Source organism: Chelonia mydas, chromosome 17 (assembly GCF_015237465.2).
Source record: "Chelonia mydas isolate rCheMyd1 chromosome 17, rCheMyd1.pri.v2, whole genome shotgun sequence".
NCBI classification, from domain to species: Eukaryota; Metazoa; Chordata; order Testudines; family Cheloniidae; genus Chelonia; species Chelonia mydas.
The window spans coordinates 13,985,624-14,008,037 of NC_051257.2; the positions used below are offsets into that span (position 1 = coordinate 13,985,624).

At 46.1% G+C, this 22,414-nt stretch overlaps 1 protein-coding gene across 13 annotated transcripts in view; it reads right to left on the reverse strand.

The window, feature by feature from the left end:
• The window catches only part of AUTS2 (activator of transcription and developmental regulator AUTS2), a 974,917-nt gene that overhangs the window by 72,960 nt on the left and 879,543 nt on the right, over positions 1-22,414 (reverse strand). For all 13 annotated transcript variants that reach the window (XM_037880130.2, XM_037880131.2, XM_043530919.1 and 10 more), the window contains one exon: positions 11,267-11,315. In XM_037880130.2, the coding sequence (XP_037736058.1) occupies positions 11,267-11,315 (49 nt within the window). The remainder of the gene's footprint in view (positions 1-11,266; positions 11,316-22,414) is intronic.

The window sequence follows — 22,414 nt, forward strand, 5'->3', positions numbered from 1 at the left end:
CAAGGCTAAACAGCATTTCTGTTCAGGAGTACAGTTGACAACTGAAATAAAAAGCCTATCTGATTTGGTTTTTGAAACAACTTTTCAAGGTATTTAAAACTGCTCCCTAAATCTGTTGACATTAAATGTATATTTTCACCCAGGGTTGCGAGACCTTGCTCGATAGCTGTAGGCCAGTGTGATGCTCGATCTACTTTTTGTTTAACTGATGGTAGTTTAATATAAAACAACATGAGTAATGGCCCCAAAATGGCCGGGCTTTAAGTTAGGAGGGATATTAAAATCCACAGAGTCCATTGAGGAGGAAGGTTAGATTCATTCGTATGGCTAGGTTTATGGTATACTTCATACGTTAGGCATAAAAAATGTATAACATATTAGGACAATATATGTTTCTCAAGAGACCTTTGGAGAAAGCCATATAATACATCCTGACTGGACAAAAGGCCGTTTATCAAGTAGGGCACTTTAAAAAGAATTAAATTAGGTTGTTCGGTAATGAGTCAGGCTGGTCACTATACGAAAGCTGTTTCCTATAAAGATAAAGCTAAATTAGGGTCCATTCCTAATCAGTACTTTTGAGCAGGACACAAGGTAAATCTGCAGTATGGAGGCCTAACTATGCAGTGCAGTTAGAGGAGGTGTTACTCCTTAATTAGTAACAAATAGCTGTTTGCAGTGTTGTTTGTAGCTGTGTTGGTCCCAGGATATGAGAGAGACAAGGCAGATGAAGAAGAGCTCTGTGTAGGCTCGAAAGCTTATCTCTTTCACCAACAGAAGCTCGTCCAATAAGAGATATCACCTCACCCACCTTGCCACTGACAAATAGCTGATCAACTGCTTATCTTGCAGGAGGAGGAGACTGGGCTGCCAGAGAGAGTGATCTTCCACTGGTGTGAAGGGGGCCAAGTCTCAAGAGTTGGTAAAAGAAGCACAGAACACATCTACACAGCATATTGCTGGGTAGGCCCAGGTTATTAACTGAAATTAACTGATTCAATCAGATAGCATTTAAAATATAAATAAATTTAAAGGAAATACAGTGGGGGAAATCAATTAATATTGTTCAATATTTTCTTAAATCACATATACATTACAGCTGTGTATGTTCCCTAATTCTCCTCTAGTGTGTAAAAGAGGAGTAACTTCATTGAGGTCGACAGCTATGCGGGTGTAAAACTGATGAAAGTGAGAAGAGAATCAGGCTCACATGGCCTGGTCTTCAAAAGGTATTTCAGACTCGTAACTTCCACTGATTTCAATACTAGTTAGGAGCCTAAATATGTTTGAGGATCTGGGCCCATAGTCTCGAGTCTGTAGTCTTAAAAGAACATTGTTGTGCTTTTCCAATTGAAATGAAATATATCTGTTAAGATAACAAATGCATGGTAAAGTATATTTAACTTATGTAAGGAAAATAAAAGGGGGGGGGGAATCTTGGGTAAAGAACAAAACAATACAGCTTTATCTAATCTCAATAATTTATTGCTGCTTGTCTCTCTCTGTGTGTGTTTTACTGACAAAATAAAATAAATTGAATCAGCTCACACATGATAACATGCTCTTTCCTAACTCATACTAATTGCTTGGCTAATTGATGTTTGTTGAACTTTCTCCATTTCATTGAGTGATTAGGTACAAAGCTAACAGTTGACATCTGTAGGCGCTTAACTGGCGTCTGTAATTACTGTTAATGTTAAATAATTGTTAGTTAATTGGAGTGGTAACTGACTGAATAGAATCCAGATTGTGAAGCAAAAAGAGACCCAGTTAAATAAACATACATTTTCCGAGAAAACAACGGTTTATTACAGTGGAGTGACTCACAGTAGTCTAGATACAGGAGGTCGACGGGCCTTTTCATTTATGAAATTTTATGCCAGAGTCCAACTTGGACTTCACTAATCTAGAAGTAGTTCACGTCAAAATCTTTGTAATCAAAACACTCTATCCCAAAGAATTTTTCAATCTTATTTTGACTTTATTTTTGTGGTTTCTCTTATTTTGCAGTGCAATGCTGAGAAGTCTTTCTGAGAAAATCAAATAGAGCTTAATCTACAAAATACATACTGGAGCCAGAACAGATACAATTATGCTTTTGTAAATATTGCCATTTTCCTCACTGATACCGGATTAATTTGACTTTGCTAAAATCAACATTTCCAATAAATTCTTAAAAGAACAGGATCAGAAATTCAGAGAAAAGGAGTAGCTGATAGTTTTATTAAGCTATCAGTAAAAATGGGCAAGGCCTCTTAAAATTACATTTGCAAATAATAATTTTAGGCGCCCCAATAAAAAATATCATTGCTCACAGTTACTTGAATTCGCAAAAAGAAAAGGAGTACTTGTGGCACCTTAGAGACTAACAAATTTATTTGAGCATAAGCTTTCGTGAGCTACAGCTCACTTCATTGGATGTATTCAGTGGAAAATACAGTGGGGAGATTTATATACATAGAGAACATGAAACAATGGGTGTTACCATACACACTGTAACAAGAGAGTGATCACTTAAGGTGAGCTATTACCAGCGGGGGGGGGGAGGGGTTGTAGTGATAATCAAGGTGGGCCATTTCCAGAAGTTGACAAGAACGGCTGAGGAACAGTGGGGGGTGGAGAGGGGGAATAAACATGGGGAAATAGTTTTACTTTGTGTAATGACCCATCTACTCCCAGTCTCTATTCAAGCCTAAGTTAATTGTATCCAGTTTGCAAATTAATTCCAATTCAGCAGTCTCTCCTTGGAGTCTGTTTTTGAAGTTTTTTTGTTGAAGAATTGCAACTTTTAGGTGTGTAATCGAGTGACCAAAGAGATTGAAGTGTTCTCCAACTGGTTTTTTAATGTTATAATTCTTAACGTCTGATTTGTGTCCATTTATTCTTTTACGTAGAGACTGTCCAGTTTGACCAATGTACATGGCAGAGGGGCATTGCTGGCACATGATGGCATATATCACATTGGTGGATGTGCAGGTGAACAAGCCTCTGATAGTGTGGCTGATGTGATTAGGCCCTATGATGGTGTCCCCGAATAGATATGTGGACACAGTTGGCAACGGGCTTTGTTGCAAGGATAAGTTTCTGGGTTAGTGGTTCTATTGTGTGGTGTATGGTTGCTGGTGAGTATTTGCTTCAGGTTGGGGGGCTGTCTGTAAGCAAGGACTGGCCTGCCTCCCAAGATCTGTGAGAGTGATGGATCGTCCTTCAGGATAGGTTGTAGATCCTTGATGATGCGTTGGAGAGGTTTTAGTTGGGGGCTGAAGGTGATGGCTAGTGGCGTTCTGTTATTTTCTTTGTTGGGCCTGTTCTGTAGTAGGTGACTTCTGGATACTCTTCTGGCTCTGTCAATCTGTTTCTTCACTTCAGCAGGTGGGTATTGTAGTTGTAAGAATGCTTGATAGAGATCTTGTAGGTGTTTGTCTCTGTCTGAGGGGTTGGTGCAAATGCGGTTGTATCGTAGAGCTTGGCTGTAGACAATGGATCATGTGGTGTGGTCTGGATGAAAGCTGGAGGCATGTAGGAAGGAATAGCAGTCAGTAGGTTTCCGGTATAGCGTGGTGTTTATGTGACCATCGCTTATTAGCACCATAGTGTCCAGGAAGTGGATCTCTTGTGTGGACTTGTCCAGACTGAGGTTGATGGTGGGATGAAAATTGTTGAAATCATGGTGGAATTCCTCAAGGGCTTCTTTTCCATGGGTCCAGATGATGAAGATACCATCAATATAGTGCAAGTAGAGTAGGGGCATTAGGGGACGAGAGCTCAGGAAGCGTTGTTCTAAGTCATAAGTCAGCCATAAAAATGTTGGCATACTGTGGGGCCATGCGGGTACCCATAGCAGTGCCGCTAATTTGAAGGTATACATTGTTCCCAAATGTGAAACAGTTATGGGTGAGGACAAAGTCACAAAGTTCAGCCACCAGGTTTGCCGTGACATTATCGGGGATACTGTTCCTGACGGCTTGTAGTCCATCTTTGTGTGGAATGATGGTGTAGAGGGCTTCTACATCCATAGTGACCAGGAGGGTGTTTTCAGGAAGATCACCGACGGATTGTAGTTTCCTCAGGAAGTCAGTGGTGTCTCGAAGATAGCTGGGAGTGCTGGTAGCGTAGGGCCTGAGGAGGGAGTCTACATAGCCAGACAATCCTGCTGTCAGGGTGCCAATGCCTGAGATGATGGGGCGTCCAGGATTTCCAGGTTTATGGATCTTGGGTAGCAGATAGAATGCCCCAGGTCGGGGTTCCAGGGGTGTGTCTGTGCGGATTTGTTCTTGTGCTTTTTCAGGGAGTTTCTTGAGCAAATGGTGTAGTTTCTTTTGGTAACCCTCAGTGGGATCAGAGGGTAATGGCTTGTAGAAAGTGGTGTTGGAAAGCTGCCTAGCAGCCTCTTGTTCATATTCCGACCTATTCATGATGACAACAGCACCTCCTTTGTCAGCCTTTTTGATTATGATGTCAGAGTTGTTTCTGAGGCTGTGGATGGCATTGTGTTCTGCACGGCTGAGGTTATGAGGCAAGTGATGCTGCTTTTCCACAATTTCAGCCCGTGCACGTTGGCGGAAGCACTCTATGTAGAAGTCCAGTCTGTTGTTTCGACCTTCAGGAGGAGTCCACCCAGAATCCTTCTCTTCGTAGTCTTGGTAGGGAGGTCTCTGTGGGTTAGTAAAACCAACCTTCCACACTAACTTCCTCGTGGCTGGACTTTACAAAAACTAGACAAGCCATTTACAACACACACTTTGCTTCTCTACAAAAGAAGAAGGACACTAAACTCTCTAAACTACTGCATGCCACAAGGGGCCACAACAGTGGTTCCCTTAACCCACACAGCAATATTGTTAATCTATCCAACTATACTCTTAGCCCAGTAGAAGAATCTGTCCTATCTCGGGGTCTCTCCTTCAGCCCCTCCACCCCCACGAACATGATACAGTTCTGTGGTGACCTAGAATCCTATTTTCGACATCTCCGACTCAAGGAATATTTCCACTAAGGTGCCACAAGTACTCCTTTTCTTTTTGCGAATACAGAGTAGACGGCTGCTACTCTGAAACCAGTTACTTGTATTGCATTTTTAAAGCTTAATTTGACAAATTATAGCTACTGTCTCTTCCACGCTTGGCAGCCCTAGCTCACTCTCCTGCCCTGGAGAACTCTCCTCTAGAACTTTAGCTGTGGGGAAAGAACACAGTGTAATTGTGGATGGGGAGAGGAGAGAGTGAAAGTGTACAGAGGAGGCGGCGGCTGTGATTTGAGCATAGGAGGGAGGATGGCATGCAGGTGTAGAGGGGTACCTATGCTCCCTTACTAAGAGCACCAGAACAATTTCACCACGTCAACAGCTGGCTCTGCCAATGCATCTTGCATTCAGTAGTGCAAAATGTATTCATGCTGATGGATATGAACTGCACAGATGCAACACTACGCAACAAGTTTCTTGTTCAGATAAAGCCTTCAGAACACAAGCTAACTAACTCTCCTCTAGAAATTAGAGCAAAAGGCAATCCCAAAACAACCCCCCCCCACACACACACACTTTTTTTTAAACTCTGAAGTTAGACTGAAACAAAGCAGTCTTTCTCCTAGTCCAGTTGGCAGCACTGCCTCATTACAAGAACATTGGGGTCTTCGAAACAGCAAACCTCATCAATGGTTTGTGATTTTCAGCCTAGCCTCTAGTGGACAGGATAGCAACATTTAATGTCATGGATACGGCCTGCCAGATGAGTTCACCTTCTAATTCTGCATCAGGGACTCCTTTGTGACCCAAAGCCCACAGACCCAATTCACAAACTCTCCTTTGGAGACACGCCTTGGTCACAGTCCCATTTAGGGAGTGAGCCCTCTTCAGAAGCACAAAGAAAATGTTTCCAGGCAGGGAGCTGCTCTTGGAGTTCTCTGGCCAACCAACTGGATAGTTTCCAAGGGTAGCGGAGGCACCACACACATAGCACAGAAGTAGCAGGCTGGGAATGCACACACCTCCCACCCTCTGTAGATATACAGAGATGTGAAGGTGGCAGCCAAAAAAAGGAGGAGAAGGTGGTGGTGGGTGAGTAGTTTGGGGAAGGTTGCTCTGGGTTCCTGAGGAGAGAGGGTAAAGGGCAGAAACGGGGGCTGTCTGTCTGCCCAGTATGGGGTGGTGGTGATGGTTTTTTGCTATACTTAGGTATGCTGAGATTGTGTCCATGCTTTTTGTATGTAGTGGTGAATCCCAATTACACTCCCTGCGGGAAATGGGGTGAGGTTGGTTCACCTGGAGAGAGAAGCACCTCTCTTCCACCACAGGAACTCCTGTGAATCGGAACAGGGAAGAGAAATATTTGTCTGTTTCACTTCCCTGTCTGTTTGCAAAAACAGATGTGGCAGGGGGTCTTAAAGAAATGATGTACCAGACAGACATACCGGAGAAACAAGAACTTGTGCCTATTTTTCTGGAGGACAATCTCTCTCCAGAACAACCTAAAAAGCCAGAGCTTGCCATGAGCAGCATTTCAGCTGCTACGGCCAACTGGTAATCCACACCTATCTATCTACTTCATGCTGAGAGACTAAATATTTCCCTGACAGCTGGCTTTGGCACTAAGGCAGATGGATTCATAAAGTTTACATGAACATCCTGTAAACAATTTGAACATAAAAAGCTGTAACAGCCTAACTGGGCTCCTGATCAAAGAAAACTTCAGTATAGTATACAGAATAAAAATTCAACAGTTTGAGAATCATTTTTTTCCCCTACAGGAAAGGCTATTTTCTGGGGAGAGGGGTTAACATACTTTGAGTACAGAGCCAGTAGGAGAAATTGCCAGCTCCAGAACTGTGACTTTGAAGTGTGTCTGTTATCGAAAGATAATGGAACTTCATTACTCTGGGAAATTACACTACAAAATTTGGTTAACAACATTCAATACATGGGCCAGGATTAATGATGTTAATGTTGATGCTTTCAGACCTCAAAGGAAAGTTGATATGTCCTTTTAAAGCATCTAAGGCAGTGGTCTCCAACCTTTTAATGCCCAAGATCACTTTTTGAACCTAAGGGCAAACCAGGATCTACCCTGCCCCTTCCCCGAGGCCCCACCCCGCTCACTCCATCCCCCTCTTCTCTGTCGCTTGTTCTCCCTCACCTCACTCACTTTCACCGGCCTGGGGCGGGGGTTGGGGTTTGGAAGGGGGTGCAGGCTCTGGGCTGGGGCCGACGGGTTCGCAGTGTGGGAGGGGGCTCTGGGCTGAGCCTAGGGCAGGGGGCTGGGGTGCAGGAGGGGATGCAGGGTGCGGGCTCTGGGAGGGAGTTTGGGTACAGGAAGGGGCTCTGGGCTGGGGCAGAGTGTAGGGGTGCAGGAGGGGGTACAGCATTCTGGCTTTGGGAGGGGGCTCAGGGCTGGGCTTGGGGTGCAGGAGGAGGTTCGGGGTGCAGGCTCTGGGAGGGGGCTCAGGGGTTGCAGTGCGGCCTCCCACCAGGCAGCACTTACCTCCAGCGGCTCCCAGTCGGCAGTGCACGCAGCGAGGCTAAGGCAGGCTCCCTGCCTACCCCGACGCCACGCCGCTCCCGGAAAGGGCCAACATGCCCCTGCAGCCCCTGGGGTGGGGGGCAGGGGCATGTGGCTCCGTGCATTGCCCCTCTCTGCAAGCACTGCCCCTGCAGCTCTCCCAGCCAATGGGAGCTGCGGGGGCAGCGCTTGCAGGCAGGAGCAGCACGTGGAGGGAGACCCCTGCCTCCCCGCCCCTGGGGCCGCGGAGCTGCGCTGGCTGCTTCCGGGAGCGGCTTGGGGCTGGGGTAGGTAAGGAGTCTGCCTCAGCGGCCGCCACACTGCACCACCGGAGATGGCGATCGACTGGTTGGTGACCACTGACCTAAAGGGTGTATCCTGCAATTGATTTTTATACTTAGACATACTGATTGAAATCGACTGGGAGATCTGCCAAACATCACTAGCAGACTATAACCATGGACATACCTCTTAATCTGCCAAATCCCAAATGAGAAAGCAGGTCTTATGGTTAATGCACTGGACTGGGACTCAGGAGATCTGAGTTCAAGCCACAGCTCTACCGCAGACTTCAGGTATGCCTTTGAGGAAATCATTTCATCTCTTTATACCTCTGTTTCCTATTTCTAAAATGGTACTTCCTTTCTTGTACTCTTTGGCTGTCTTGTTTATTTAGATTCTGAGTAACATTTTCAAAAGCACCTGTTACTTAACAGCAAGTATTAGGCATCTAAATCCCCAGTAGGGACTGAAGGGTCTAAATATCTTTTAAGGACCTGGACCTAGGAGCTTAAGTCCTATTTTCAGTGTCTTTCAAGGAAACATAGATTACTAAACCTCTAAGTGGCTTGAAAATTTTGCCCTAAACTTTTTGCAGCAGGGACTGTGTCCTGCTATGTGTCCATACAGAGACTAGCACAAGGGCCTCTGGGTGCTACTGTAATACAATAACTAACCACATAATAAAAGGGAATACAGTATAGGACAAATACCCAAAATGAAGGACACAACCAATTAATAATTAAAATGCAGTGGGAGTCATTCCTTTTGTGCAAATAACTTTTTCTGTAGTATCAGTTTCACAATCTTTTGTTTCCAATGCAAATCATTTTAAAACAATAAACGTGAGAGAACACCACATTTGTGTGGCATGTAGATAATTTTGAGGGATATTTGAGAGGCAGACCAGGGATGTATGCTTGTCAGTTTGCCATACCTTGTCAGATTGTTCAATCAGCCAGGAGCTTTGAAGATTTTCGTCGCGGTTTACCAAATGCAAATTTGACCTTTCTTAGGCTGATTTTTATTGCTTCTGGCAAAAGGAACACTGGACAAAACAGGAGAAGAGCTGGCTCTAAAGCAAACAGCCCACTTTGCAAAAAAGAGAACTTGAACTTGAAATGCATCAAACTGACAGTTCTTTGACAGTCTACTCAACCATCCATCCAGCAGACACTCAGAGGACAGACTAACAACAAACCCCAGCCCATAATGAGAATCCCTGCACCTGTCTGGAAGCAATTATTGACATTATCTCTAAACAGTGGATCTTTTTGAGATTATTTTCCTGATATTTAGCGGTTTGAATGTTAATCCCTTTAACAAAACTGTCCCCTATGCTTTTTCCACCCTCTTCCCCTTAATCTCTTTCTTCCAGTGGGGGAAAAAAAACCACCCAAAACAAAATGAAACCAGTCAGCCTAGTTTTTCAGCACCTGGATTTGCACTGATTCTCCCCCTTGTCATTCATGTTGCCAACAGGAATTAGCATATGGCTTGAAGGGGAAACTCAGGAGGAGAAAAGAAAGATGCCATTTTGATGGAAATAAGGGGGCAAAGGAATAATCTACCATCAACTAAAAAGCTTATTTGTGTATGGTTTCCCAAGCAAAGCTTCGAAAAGCCTATGTTGATTTTAGGCTACACAAAGAAACCCTAATCCTTTCAAGGGAACTAAATCACCAAAGAAAAGTACCTCAGAAGAAAAGGCTCCCTGTCAAGCATGGTTATTCACAACCTAATAGATGCCACAAATCAAACTGGGTAAGTAAACAAAAATAAGAATGTGGGCAATGTGTTTGATTCTAAAAAGAAAACGAAAGGAAGAGGAACAGGGGCCTAGTCTTCATCAATCACTTTTCATCCTTCAATTGAAGAGATCCCTTCAGCCTAGTTACAGACTATCAGTCAGGAATGTTGATTCACTGGATTGGCTTCTATTCTATTCTGGCTCAATCCCAAGAAAGGACTACTCAAATTCCAAAGCTTTTTACAGCAAATTAGCAAAATAAAGGTGCAGTCACATGTAGTTTGGAGGTCTGGGGTCCCTGAACACACAAGTCTTCCTCTTTTTTATTTCTTTTGGTGACCTATTTTTTCCAGGGAGGAGGAAGGATGGCTGTAAATTCAAATTTAAATAGAATAGATAACATAAGTTTGCCAAGTTGGATAACCTATTTCGACCAAAAAAACCCAACCCCTTCAGATTGTCCTTCAAAAGGATGTTAATACATAAAACAGGAAGACAGGTCCATAAGGCAATTAAAAATAGATATAATTCAATATGCATCAAAGTAATTTCAGAAGTAGTGTATCAGCATGGGAATCCCAAATATAAGGGGATGCTTAATGCCCTCAGGTACACCTCCCGCAGCTCTATGGAATCAAAAGGTACAGAAATTGGCAGGATGTGGCATTTTTCACATTTAAAAATGATCCAACAGGACAAACCAAAACAACAAACCAACCAACCAACCAAACCAAAAAGCTCTATGTGAGAAGCACACAGTATAAGTCACCATCCAAATTATTCACCTAGATAACAGAAAAGGCTTAAATTTCAGTATAATCAAGCCTGTATTTTCTACTCAACCCTTGCTCCAGTGCCCCAATGAAATTATAATTTAAGACTGTATGAGATTAGAGCTGAAAGCGCACACCTTCTTACTAAGCAATTATCATGCACTGCCACTAAACAGGTGTTGTGGGAGAGGGGGATTTGAGAGAAATGATCAAATAGATTTTATGTAATTTAAAGCCTTTGAATTATACACCTTGGCACAGCTAGTGATTCAAGACTCTCTCCCCACTCTGCCCTCAAAAAGAAAAGCACCCCCACATTATTTTCAACAATGCTGCTTCAGATAAGCACTACACAGAAGCCCACTGACACTGATTTAAGGCAAGTATTCCTTTAATGTACTGTTAAATCATTAGCCACTCTCTCTTTATATTGCTGTTTGGGAGATATGAATGCGATATTGCATATTTAAATGTGGCTCTCTATATCGTTTATTAACTTTACAGAAAGCATAAGGCACAGCAAGCCATGGTTTATTACTATTATCCTGTGAATACTAAATGCTGGCTGGTTATTACTGTCAGCAGTACAAATTGGCTATTCATAATTCCATGTCTATCATGTAACTGATGAGTAACAATCATGCTAAAACATTTTGAAAACTGTTGCCGTTATTTAAATGAGCTTAAATTAAAGCCATTTGTAAAATAAACTATTCCCTAATATTGTTATTTAAATTAATTCTGACCGGGCAGGCAATGCATTATTTAAAGTCTTTATGTTATATTGCTCTAGCAAAGCAATTATGAAGCATATAGAACATGTCTGAAACCAAGGGAAACATAAAAAGCACTAACAAGCTGATTGCTACATTCCTGCACAACAAGTTACATTTTATCTCAAATTGAAATTGCCATGAAAAGAAATGCATGTAGAAAAATATATATGCTTATGATGGGGATTGCAGTCTTACCTTTATTTGTAACAGTGTTGAATAATTTTTCAGAGCTGGCATCAGATGCCTGAAATACCAATGAAAAAGAAGGTACACATTATACATATTATTAAAATATGTGTATATCTATATACCTTAGAAAAACCAAAATAGGTCGACAAAACAAGAAAGCTGATGAAAGCTGTAGCTCCAGAAAAAAGCATCCATAAGATGGTGCTATTTGGCTGTGTTTCACTGTCCTGCAGTGCAGATATTTATTTGGAAAGATTCTAGTTAATAAATTAAAAAATGATTCCTTATTCGACATATTAGCTGCACACAAAATATATTTTTGTACTGTGATACATAAGGCAACCCAACTTGTTCTGACAATGATTTTGCAGCCTATGACAGATACCATAATTTTGAATTACTCATTCCAGTCTCATGTGTTTGCAGTTCTGCGCGTTTCTTTCTTTTTAAAAATTATTCTTTTAAGACCCAGTGTATTTATCATTTCAGACTTAGGCCAGTGTTTGTCTGAATTGCTATAATGTGCTGTTTATTAAACAAGACATTATTAATGTTTAACGGAAATATCTCGGCATTGGACTCACTTTGGTCAAAATAATCTAGACACTACTCTATTTGCATAAACTGATAACTATTTTGTATTTTTTCCATCATGCCAGCTTGATCTTTGCTTATTCTGAAAAATACCCATTTCATAATTATTACTACAATTTTCATATCAGTAGGCTGACTAATTTTTTTTATCAATAAAACTGAAACCTTATTTAAATTTCATGTAAAACAACTGTGTATCTCTGTTCCAAGGACTAAATGTTAAAAAGTCAGCCAAGGGAAAATATCCCTGTAAAGGTTCTCCTTACCAACAACTTACTTCCATAACATTTAAAAGTTCAAGTCTATTTATGTCTCTGTTGTGCACGTGTGTACATATATGGGTATATACATACATACATACATACATACATACACACACACACACACACTTAAAGCTTAAATCTATACAATATCTGAATTTACAAATTATACAAAAAATAAAGCTATTAAAATTTAACCATATTTCAGATACAACATTATTTTGGGATAATCAGCTTTTTGACATTTTATACAATTAAATGTGCTTATTAACAAAATATTCTATTAAGGACATAGGGGAAAATACAGACAGCAAAATTTGTAAAATATTTTTAGTTTCTTGGTGTTTGGCTATGATACAGCATTGTTTTCCATTTTCATTCAGTGAACAAAGCTTAAAAACATCCTGTACTTGGAAAGCAAATAATTATACATATATATTTAAATCAGGAGGTCATTTCTGAAGTTGTGTCTAGCAAAATTAATTTATTAGACATATGCTATATTACACAATGCATTATATATAAACTGATATATATATATATCTATAGAGAGAGAGATACACACGTCAGTTTATATACAATGTATTATAATGTAATAACAAGCAAGTATTCATTAATTTAACATCAAGTTAAAGTATCTTTTTTATATTCTTATTTATTAAAAATTGCTCTATTTGCTCCCAATTCTAAATGGATTTTGCCAGATTAATGTTGTATGTATTATTTAAAAGCTAAGCTAGGATATTTCTAATTAAATACCTTGTAAACACTGGATTTATTATCCAGTGATGCTCTTCTTGAAATTAATGAAAATATGGGAACAAAGTACAAATTGAAGAAATCAAGGAAGCCATGTGTTTTAGAGAACAGTTGGACATTATTCCAGCACATTAGGAGATTTTTCCATGTTTTCATAAATGTGAGAATCATCCTGTTCTCTGATTAAAAACAACAGCCTTTCAGGCTGGATCTCATCTGCAACTGCCTTTCTAAAATCAGTTTCCCCTTAAAAGTCAAGTTCTTCCCAAATCATCCTGCTTTTGAAAAAAATCAAGCCTGAACTACTTTTATTGTAAAAAATTGCTTATAGGTTTTGAAATTCTTTTATTCCAGCATTTCAAAATGAAATAGCCTAGAAAATGTGTGTGCTTCTTAATAACTCCCCCCCCCCCCCGCAACAATGGGAAAAGAGAGAAATATTTTTTTAAAGCTTGATCTATGGGGGGGGGGAGCTTTTTTCCAAGCTCAGAATATCCAGGTGACAATTTTTTCCGGTTCATTGCAAAACACAAGAAACACCGCTGTGAAGTCTGTCTGTGACATTTGTTAGACCTAATGTGGTACATAATACATTCTGCATGAACAACCTTTACACCTCAACCCAAGTTAGGGATGTGATTATTAGCACGGCTATATAATAAATTAAAGACAATTTTACAAATACAGAGGTTACTGGAAAGTGAATGCCTCTTTTGCCTTATTAACTGCATTGTTGAATCTAACAGTACCAACTTAAAAAAGAAAAGAAAACCAAAAAAACCCATCAACACCGCATGTGTTACGATGCATATAGACAAGAACCGCCTGGTTAGCTCAAGTTAGAACTTTGTTTTTAAATATGAAGCTTCATTGGGTGAACAGCAAAGTACACAACTAATAGTAAAAAAAAAAAAATCGTCACCAAACATGGTCCAATAATTAACTAATTCCTATACAATTATTACTTTCTTTACAATAATTAATTAGCCCAATCCAGTGGCACCTACACCTAACAAAAACAAACCATTTTCAAAAAGCATTCAATACGAACGCAAAAAATCCACTAAAATACAACGCCTGCAAGTGTTCTTGACTTAAAATCTCTTGCACGACGACAATGAAAATCTATTGGCAGGAAAGGATAGCGTGTTTCTACTTTAGTGACTGATGATTTGAGGGAAGTATGTTGTCAGACCTTGATTTTTTAAGAAACGGAGACTGACTTGGATATTTGAGACATTTCCTTTCCACGAGAAAGTGTGTGTTCGTTCACTACCATCCGGATGATTTCCACTGTTCGAGTCCTATCTGAGGAGTTACTGGAAAGACACCGTCTCTGGTGGTGTCATCACATTTCTGGAAACCCGTGAGAGCCTGCATCCAGAGCATGCCCTCTGCCAGGAAAACGTCTCTTTTCTGTTGAGCATCATCCTCTAGCCTCTGTCTTGGGCAGTGTGAGAAATGCTGCTGAAGCGGATTATAAACCGCCCTCTTTGTACTTTGCTTATTTCAGTTCCCAAGCCCAGTTTAGCCCTTTACAACACGAGTGACAGAAGCCAGCAATCTCGGGGACGACAAAAAAATAACCTGCTCCCCCCATCTCGGAACGTCCTCCCATTCAAGGGGATGTATTCCGAAACCATGGCCTGTCCAGGCAGGCGCCTTGGCACAGGGGCTGTTTAAGCGCTTGCAAACCCGCCCACTCTCACATGAAATACTTCCGAACCGGGCTCCCCGCGCACCTGTCCACCCCACCCGCCGGGTTTACACGGAAGGGCTCAGGCTGCTCCGCTTCCGCTCACTCCTCAATAGCGCGGGGGCGCATTTGCCATTTTCTCCACCCGCATGCAAAGCCCCCGTTCGCGAGGGGCATGGAAACCGACGCGCAGCCCCAACTTAGGCAGTGAAGACCCCTCACTCTTATGTTCAGAGGGAGCCTTTGCGTCCCCCCGTCCCCCCCAGCGGTGGTCTATTTCCAGCGGTAGTCCCCAGAGTACGGGGCACCTTCCCCCCAATTCCCCCTCCTCCGATCACCTTTTCTCTCTCTCACACGCAAACTCCACCAAATGTCAACAGTGAGGGAACGAGCCAAAGGCTTCAGACCAAATAATGCTGCGAAACACCCAGCAACCTCAGACCTGTCAACAGCTCTCTCTCCCCCTCCCCGCTCCGGGTCTGGACCGAGAGAGCAGCGATCCCAAACCCAGCCCAAGTGCACACCACCCACCCACGCCGCTTGCCATCTCCAGGCGTCCGGGCCGGGCGCGTCCCGACAGTCCTGTGCCAAGCAGCATGAAGCTCATCCGGGGAGGGAGCCCAAAGCAGGGATCCCCGAGGCGAAGGGGATATGAAGGGGATCCGCGCGCCAGTTGGGCTTGCCGTGGGGTGGGGTGGGGGTGGGCGCCGGGGAGGGAACACGTTTGTGAAGAACGGGATCCAGACTGGGGCGAATCTGAAATTGCACGTGCCTGAACTGCCCAGAGAGTCCCACATCCTGCTGGGAGGGTGGGGTGGGAACAGAGACGGTGATTGCGGACAGAGGACCCCCTCGAACCACACAGAGAACATCTCCCCCCCCTCCACCCAAAGGGAGGGGATCAATAAACCCCCAAGAACGCCAAGTGCAGGCAAAACAGTCTTCGAACCGGTGCAAGCTTCCCCCCCACTCCCCCGGCTGTCAGATCTCCACCAGGTCCAACCCGCCAGCGGAGAGCGGAAGATGCAAAGTGGTGGTGGTGGTGTGGGGGGGGGGGGGGGATTTACCTGATCGCAAAGGGTAAAGCGCTACTGGCAGCCCTAAGTGCATTTTTGGTGCTTGCGTGCGTGTGAACGCGCGTGCTCCGGTCTCCAGCGAACTCCGATCCAGATGGGCTTTAAAAAAAAAAAAAAAAAGTCTCCAAGCGACACCCAAACTAATCCTTCAAAGGCCAGTTCCTTCCAGGCGGGGAACCCGAAGCACACAGCCAGCCATCCTTGCTGGAGAGCGAGCGAAGAGCGCGGAACAGCCCCCCGCTCCCGGCAAGATGGTTCCCGGGGAGGAGAGGGAGCGCGGGGGGGCGGGTGCGAGCGGGCGCGGGGAAAGCAGCGGCCGCGGACAGCTAACCAAGGAGCTGCGGCAGCAGGACAAAGAAACCCATGTGGAGGAGCAGCAGCAAGCCGGGGGGAGCGGGGGGGCAGCGCTCCAACCTGCGCCCGGTGCCCCGGGGACGAGCCGCTTGGAGAGCTCCGGATCCCAGGCGCTCCCCCACCCCGGACTCTCACACTCCTCCCTGGGCTGGGGGCAGACGGAAGCCGGGGGTGGGGGGGGTGTGTGTGGGGGGGTGTCTTTTAAAAAAAAAAAAGTCTTTGGATTCGTCCCCCCCTCTTCGGAGACAAAGCGGCTGCCCCCGGGAGTGCCCCAGTCCCCGCCCCGCGCGGCGCCGGCCCCTGGCTCTCCGGCGGCCGGGTTCAAGTGAATTCCATCGGAAACAGCGGCTCAGGGGGGTGAGAGCCGCCCAGCCCCGACGCTCCTTCCCCGCCACACCGCGGCCCTGCACCCGGTAATCCTGAGCCGGACGCGAGCCCCCGGCGCTGCGCCGCACAAAAGGAGGCGCCCGAGCGGCCCCCGAGCTCCTGCCGAAGGGCTCCCGGCGGGCGGCCGCATAGGACCCTCTCCCAGGGCCGCCCCAGCGCGCTGCAGCGGCCGCCCCCCCGCGCCGTGTCTAGCCAGGAGCGCTCCACATGCAGAGACTCCGCCGCGCTCCGAGAGGGACTTCCCACCCGGCCTCTGCTCCTCCCCTCCCGCCCGCCTTCCCCGCCCTGCTCCTCTGCTCCGCCGCCAGCCTGACAGCCAGCCCGGGCCGCGGCACCGCTGCCGGGCCGCCTGCGCCCTGCCCACTGCGCCCCAGCCTGGCCGTCCTGCGCCCTGCCCCTCTGCGCCCCAGCCTGGCCGCCCTGCGCCCCACTGCGCCCCAGCCTGGCCGCCCTGGTCCCTGCCCACCTATGCCCCAGCCTGGCCGCCCTGCCCCTCTGCGCCCCAGCCTGACCTCTCCGCACCCTGCCCCACTGCGCCCCAGCCTGACCTCTCCGCACCCTGCCCCACTGCGCCACAGCCTGGCCGCCCTAGTCCCTGCCCACCTATGCCCCAGCCTGGCCGCCCTGCCCCACTGCGCCCCAGCCTGGCCGTCCTGCGCCCTGCCCCACTGCGCCCCAGCCTGGCCTCCCTGGGCCCTGCCCCACTGCGCCCCAGCCTGGCCTCTCCGCACCCTGCCTCTCTGCACCCCAGCCTGGCCGCCCTGGGCCCTGCCCCACTGTGCCCCAGCCTGACCTCTCCGCACCCTGCCTCTCTGCGCCCCAGCCTGGCCGCCCTGGGCCCTGGCCGCCTATGCCCCAGCCTGGCCGCCCTGCCCCACTGCGCCCCAGCCTAGCCGTCCTGCGCCCTGCCCCACTGCCCCCCAGCCTGGCCGCCCCACTGCCCCCCCAGCCTGGCCGCCCTGCCCCCTGCCCCACTATGCCCCAGCCTGGCCTCCCTGGGCCCTGCCCCACTGCGCCCCAGGCCTGGCCTCCCTGGGCCCTGCCCCACTGCGCCCCAGGCCTGGCCGCCCTGGGCCCTGCCCCACTGCGCCCCAGGCCTGGCCGCCCTGCCCCCTGCCTCACTACGCCCCAGCCTGGCCGCCCTGCCTCACTGCGCCCCAGCCTGGCCGTCCTACGCCCTGCCCCACTGCGCCCCAGCCTGACCTCTCCACGCCCTGCCCCTCTGTGCCCCAGCCTGGCCGCCCTGCCCGACTGCACCCCAGTCTGCCCTCTCCATGCTGTGCGCCCTGCACCACTGCTCCCCAGCCTGCCTTCTCCGTGCTGTGCACCCTGCCCCACTGCGCCCGAGCCTGGCCTCCCTGCGCCCTGCCCCACTGCGCCCCAGCCTGGCCACCCTGCGCCCTGCCCCACTGTGCCCCAGCCTGGCCACCCTGCGCCCTGCCCCACTGTGCCCCAGCCTGGCCGCCCTGCTCCCTGCCCACCTATGCCCCAGCCTGGCCGCCCTGCCCCATTGCGCCCCAGCCTGGCCGTCCTGCGCCCTGCCCCACTGCGCCCTAGCCTGACCTCTCCGGGCCCTGCCCCTCTGCGCCCCAGCCTGGCCACCCTGCCCCCCAGCCTGGCCACCCTGCCCGACCGCACCCCAGCCTGCCCTCTCCGTGCAGTGCGCCCTGCCCCACTGCACCCCAGCCTGCCTTCTCCGTGCTGTGTGCCCTGCCCCACTGTGCCCCAGCCTGACCTCTCCGTGCCCTGACCCACTGTGCCCCAGCCTGGCCACCCTGCTCCCTGACCCACTGTGCCCGAGCCTGTCTTCCCTGTGCCTCCACTCCATCCTACCCTATGCTTTCCCACTATGGTTAAACGCACCTGCTCCCCTCTAGCCCTAGGCCTGCCCTGTCCTACTACACACCAGCCTGACCCTACCCCTGCTCAACTGCCCACCACCACCACCACCCTGACTCCAGCACTTACCTACCTAATACTTTGTACTATCCTGCAACTGTGCTGTCCCACTCTGGGACCAGAAGCAGCTCCCCTGCATGGCTTTCTCAACATTTGGGAGCACGTGCTTATCTGGTGCCAGGGTGACTAAGTTTCTGGAATAAGTGAAGCTGGATATGATACATGAGACTATGAATTATGGATGGATGTTCCGACTACAGGGCTCAAACGCCAGAGGAGAGTTGCCGGGACAAGTAGATGCTCACACAACAGCTCTTCATTTTCCACTTCATGTGAGGCACAGCACATGAGCAGGGCTAAACATCTGTGCATGCTGCTTCAGTGGAGTTATAAAACCAAGGCCCTGATCACTTGTGTTCATTAAAGATCTCATGGCACTTTTTACAAATGTAGGAATCTTATTCCTACTATCCTGGCAAGATTCAAACCTGAGCTCCAGTTTTGCCTGACTGTCTAAAGCACTCCATTAATTTCAATGAGGAAAAGGTATTTGACACTTCCAGACCTAAACTGTTGTGCAGGACTGCTGCCAGCTGCTAAACAGCGGCCACATTCAACTCCACAGCTGGCTACATTTCAGTGGTAGGTGAAGTGAGCCCATTTGTGGGTTATGCCCACTACAGTTAAGATTGCAGATGAAGGTAAATGTCAATTGGTAAAGCTTTTGAAAATCTGCACAAGAAAAGATGCTAGAAATTGCATTGTATATTACTAATACCATACATGCACCAACATACTGAACACATTACTATTGTATAAAGAATTAGACATTTTTATCCCCTAGGAGAAATGTGTCATTGGTTTTAAAAATGAAACCCAGAATTCTCTAGTGTTGACAAATTGTGAGTGCCTCGATTTTGGGTGACTAAACTGAGACACTTCGGTCTCTGAGATTAAGCAGACACTGCAGTGATTCTTTTGTTTTTGCATAGACTTCTGCTATTTTAGTTCCAACACCAACTGTTAGGACCACCAGGAACTATATTTATTAATCTAGCCACTGTACACCCCCCACAGACACTTGGGAAGATCCACAGCAAAAATAAGAACACAAATACATTATTATGATTACATCTGTAATAATTCACTCAAACTACACAGTAGCGGTTAAGCCTCCTACAAAGTTAGCTGAGCTGGAGATGGGAAGAAGTGCAGATGCTGAGAGGTATATATCAATGTTTCATGGGTATCGTGGGGAGGTCTCTAGCTCATTGGTTCTCAACCTTTCCAGGCTAATGTACCCCTTGTAGGAGTCTGATTTGTCTTGCGTACCCCCAAGTTACATCTCACTTAAAAACTACTTCCTTACAAAATCAGACATAAAAGTACAAAAGTGTCACAGTACATTATGACTGAAAAACTGCTTATGTTGTCATTTTTACCAGACAATTATAAAATAAATCAGTTGAAATATAATGTACTTACATTTCAGCATATAGTATATAGAGCAGGATAAACAAGTCATTGTATGAAATTTTAGTTTGTACTGACTTCACTAGTGCTTTTTATGTTGCCTGTTGTAAAATTAGGCAAATATCTAGATGAGTTGATGTACCCCATGGAAGACCTCTAAGTACAGGTACCTCTGGTTTCAGAGTAACAGCCGTGTTAGTCTATATTCGCAAAAAGAAAAGGAGTACTTGTGGCACCTTAGAGACTAACCAATTTATTTGAGCATGAGCTTTCGTGAGCTACAGCTCACTTCATCGGATGAATACTGTGGAAACTGCAGAAGACATCATATACACAGAGACCATGAAACAATACCTCTGGTTGAGAACCACTGCTCTAGCTAGCATCCCTGGCTACGCCTTTACCATCTAGGGATGGTGAGCACAGAAAGCAGGCTTAGTGGGCGCTGGGAAGTAAATTATAGCTGCCTCCTACTCATGTATGTTGAAGGGTAGGGGCGGCAGGGTTATACATATGCACCTTCCCAGTACACACCCATGCAAGGGCAGGTCTGATTTAACCATGGGAATTTTGCTACTGATTTCTATACTATGCTAAAACTAGTAGTCCATATGAACAATACGTATCCAAGTACAATGTCTATACTATGGCATCTGCAATGAGATCATAACATTTCTTCACTGGGAGTCGAATCTAAAGATTATATAGACACAATAAGGCAATAACTTGTGTATCATGCCAACAGCTATTTAGAAAGGAATCTGGGGATAACAGCATGATGGACTCCAGTGGCTTCGCAGGACCAACCAGTTTCCCAGGCCCGTGCCCAGCAAATCTACATTTTAAAGGTCCAGGCTGCAGTTTAAGTGGATGTGGGGGTACAAAGCAGCAGCAGGAGCCTGGGAGGAATTCTGATGGACTCAGCTCTGTTAGCTGATGTGTGGAGTGAGCAGGGTCATGGTCTTGGTCTCATTCTGCCCCTCCCCTTGGGCCTATGTTCTCCACACTGACTGCACTGGTTCCCCCACAGGGGGCAGTTGAAGGCAGGGAAGACTCCTTGTCCTCCTTCTGCCACTCTTTATCAGACTCAAGCTGGCCTAAGAATTTTGGAGCCTGATCCAAAGCCTATAGAAGTCAGTGGCAAGGTTTCCACTAGTACCAATGGGCTTTGGATGGGGCCCCAGGGGAACATTTGGATATATGAATAAAGCTGTTGATTCCTAAAAGCTGCAACATAAAAATGCAGGGAGGGAGTAAGCCGTGCAAGCTAGCAGAGCTATGTCAACTGCTTAGGAAAAGCCTTCCTACTAGTTTCTGATATATGATTATAGGATTTTATGCAGAGATCACTGAGTTCCTGAGGGTTCCACTGTATGATCCCTGAAAGATGACTTTTTTCCCCAACATTATTTTGTGCCTTGCCCCAGAATTGATATTTCAGGTACAGTTGCACGCACTACAGTGGTTTCCCCTGGGACAACTAAGTGGGAATGTGCACAACAACAATACAAATAGTACTAACAGTAATAATAATAACAATGTGTTCACGACAGCCCCATATAAACACAGTGGTTATAAATATAGCAGGGTGATTATTACATGGCTGTTAAACAGAGGGTGTTATTTAGTCAAACTGTGATAGAAATTCTAATCCTTCAGGATAGGATCAGTCTCATGGTCCAATTCTGATCTGAGTCACACTGGTGTACTACCAGAGGGACTCCACTATAACGGTGAACAGAATCTGGCCCTCACTATTTTACAGCTTTTTGAAGCTCTTGATAGACATGTATTGTAAATAACAATCTTGCAATGGAATGGATTACATGACCTCCTACTGGTAATGGGATGCAGAAGATTTCACTTCTAGCTACTTGGTTAAGTCTAGCTGAGTTGGACAGTGACTGAAAGCCATTACTCTCTAATGGCTCTTTCATGTCCAATTCTTAGGGGACAGGAACCCCCATTACAAAAATAATATAAACAGAGCTTTTGTAAGCACTATAAGCAAAGTATCCAAGGACTGCATGGACAGGAAGGCCTGGTCTAGGATTAAAGGTGTAAAATTAGAGCAAGTTAGCTAACATATCTGAGCACATTTGGAAGTTCTGTTGTGGACAAGGCAGTGTATACTTTTCTTTAGCCACTGTGCCTTGTCTACACAAGACTTTTCAAATGTGTTATTCAGACCTGAAACCTTAGTCTACACGAAATCTAACCCTGAATTACCCTCTCCTCTCCCTAAAGTAGATTGGCAGGGCAGTGGGCATGCCTGTGCTCATCATACATGTCCTGTGGATAAGTAGTGGGGTCCAATTTTCCTGCTTGCATGCGCACTTTAATCTTTAGAATGAAAGGATCAGATCTTAGGGCTTCACTCAAAGCCAACTGAAGTCAACAAAAAAAAAACTCCACTGACGTCAGTGGGCTTTGGATCAGGGTTACAGACTCAGAAAAATAGGTTTTCAATTATACCAATCCTTTCCATTGAATAAAAATCTGGATTGACTAGGTTTTAAGACATTTCTGTCCCTTGCCCTGGTAAGACCTTGCCCAAATTCTATTTTAATTTATCTGTGGTCTCTGAGAAGGTTATCACTGTTTCTGCAGCAGCTGTGGCCTACAGCCATCTGATGAGACCCAATGAACTTGTGTC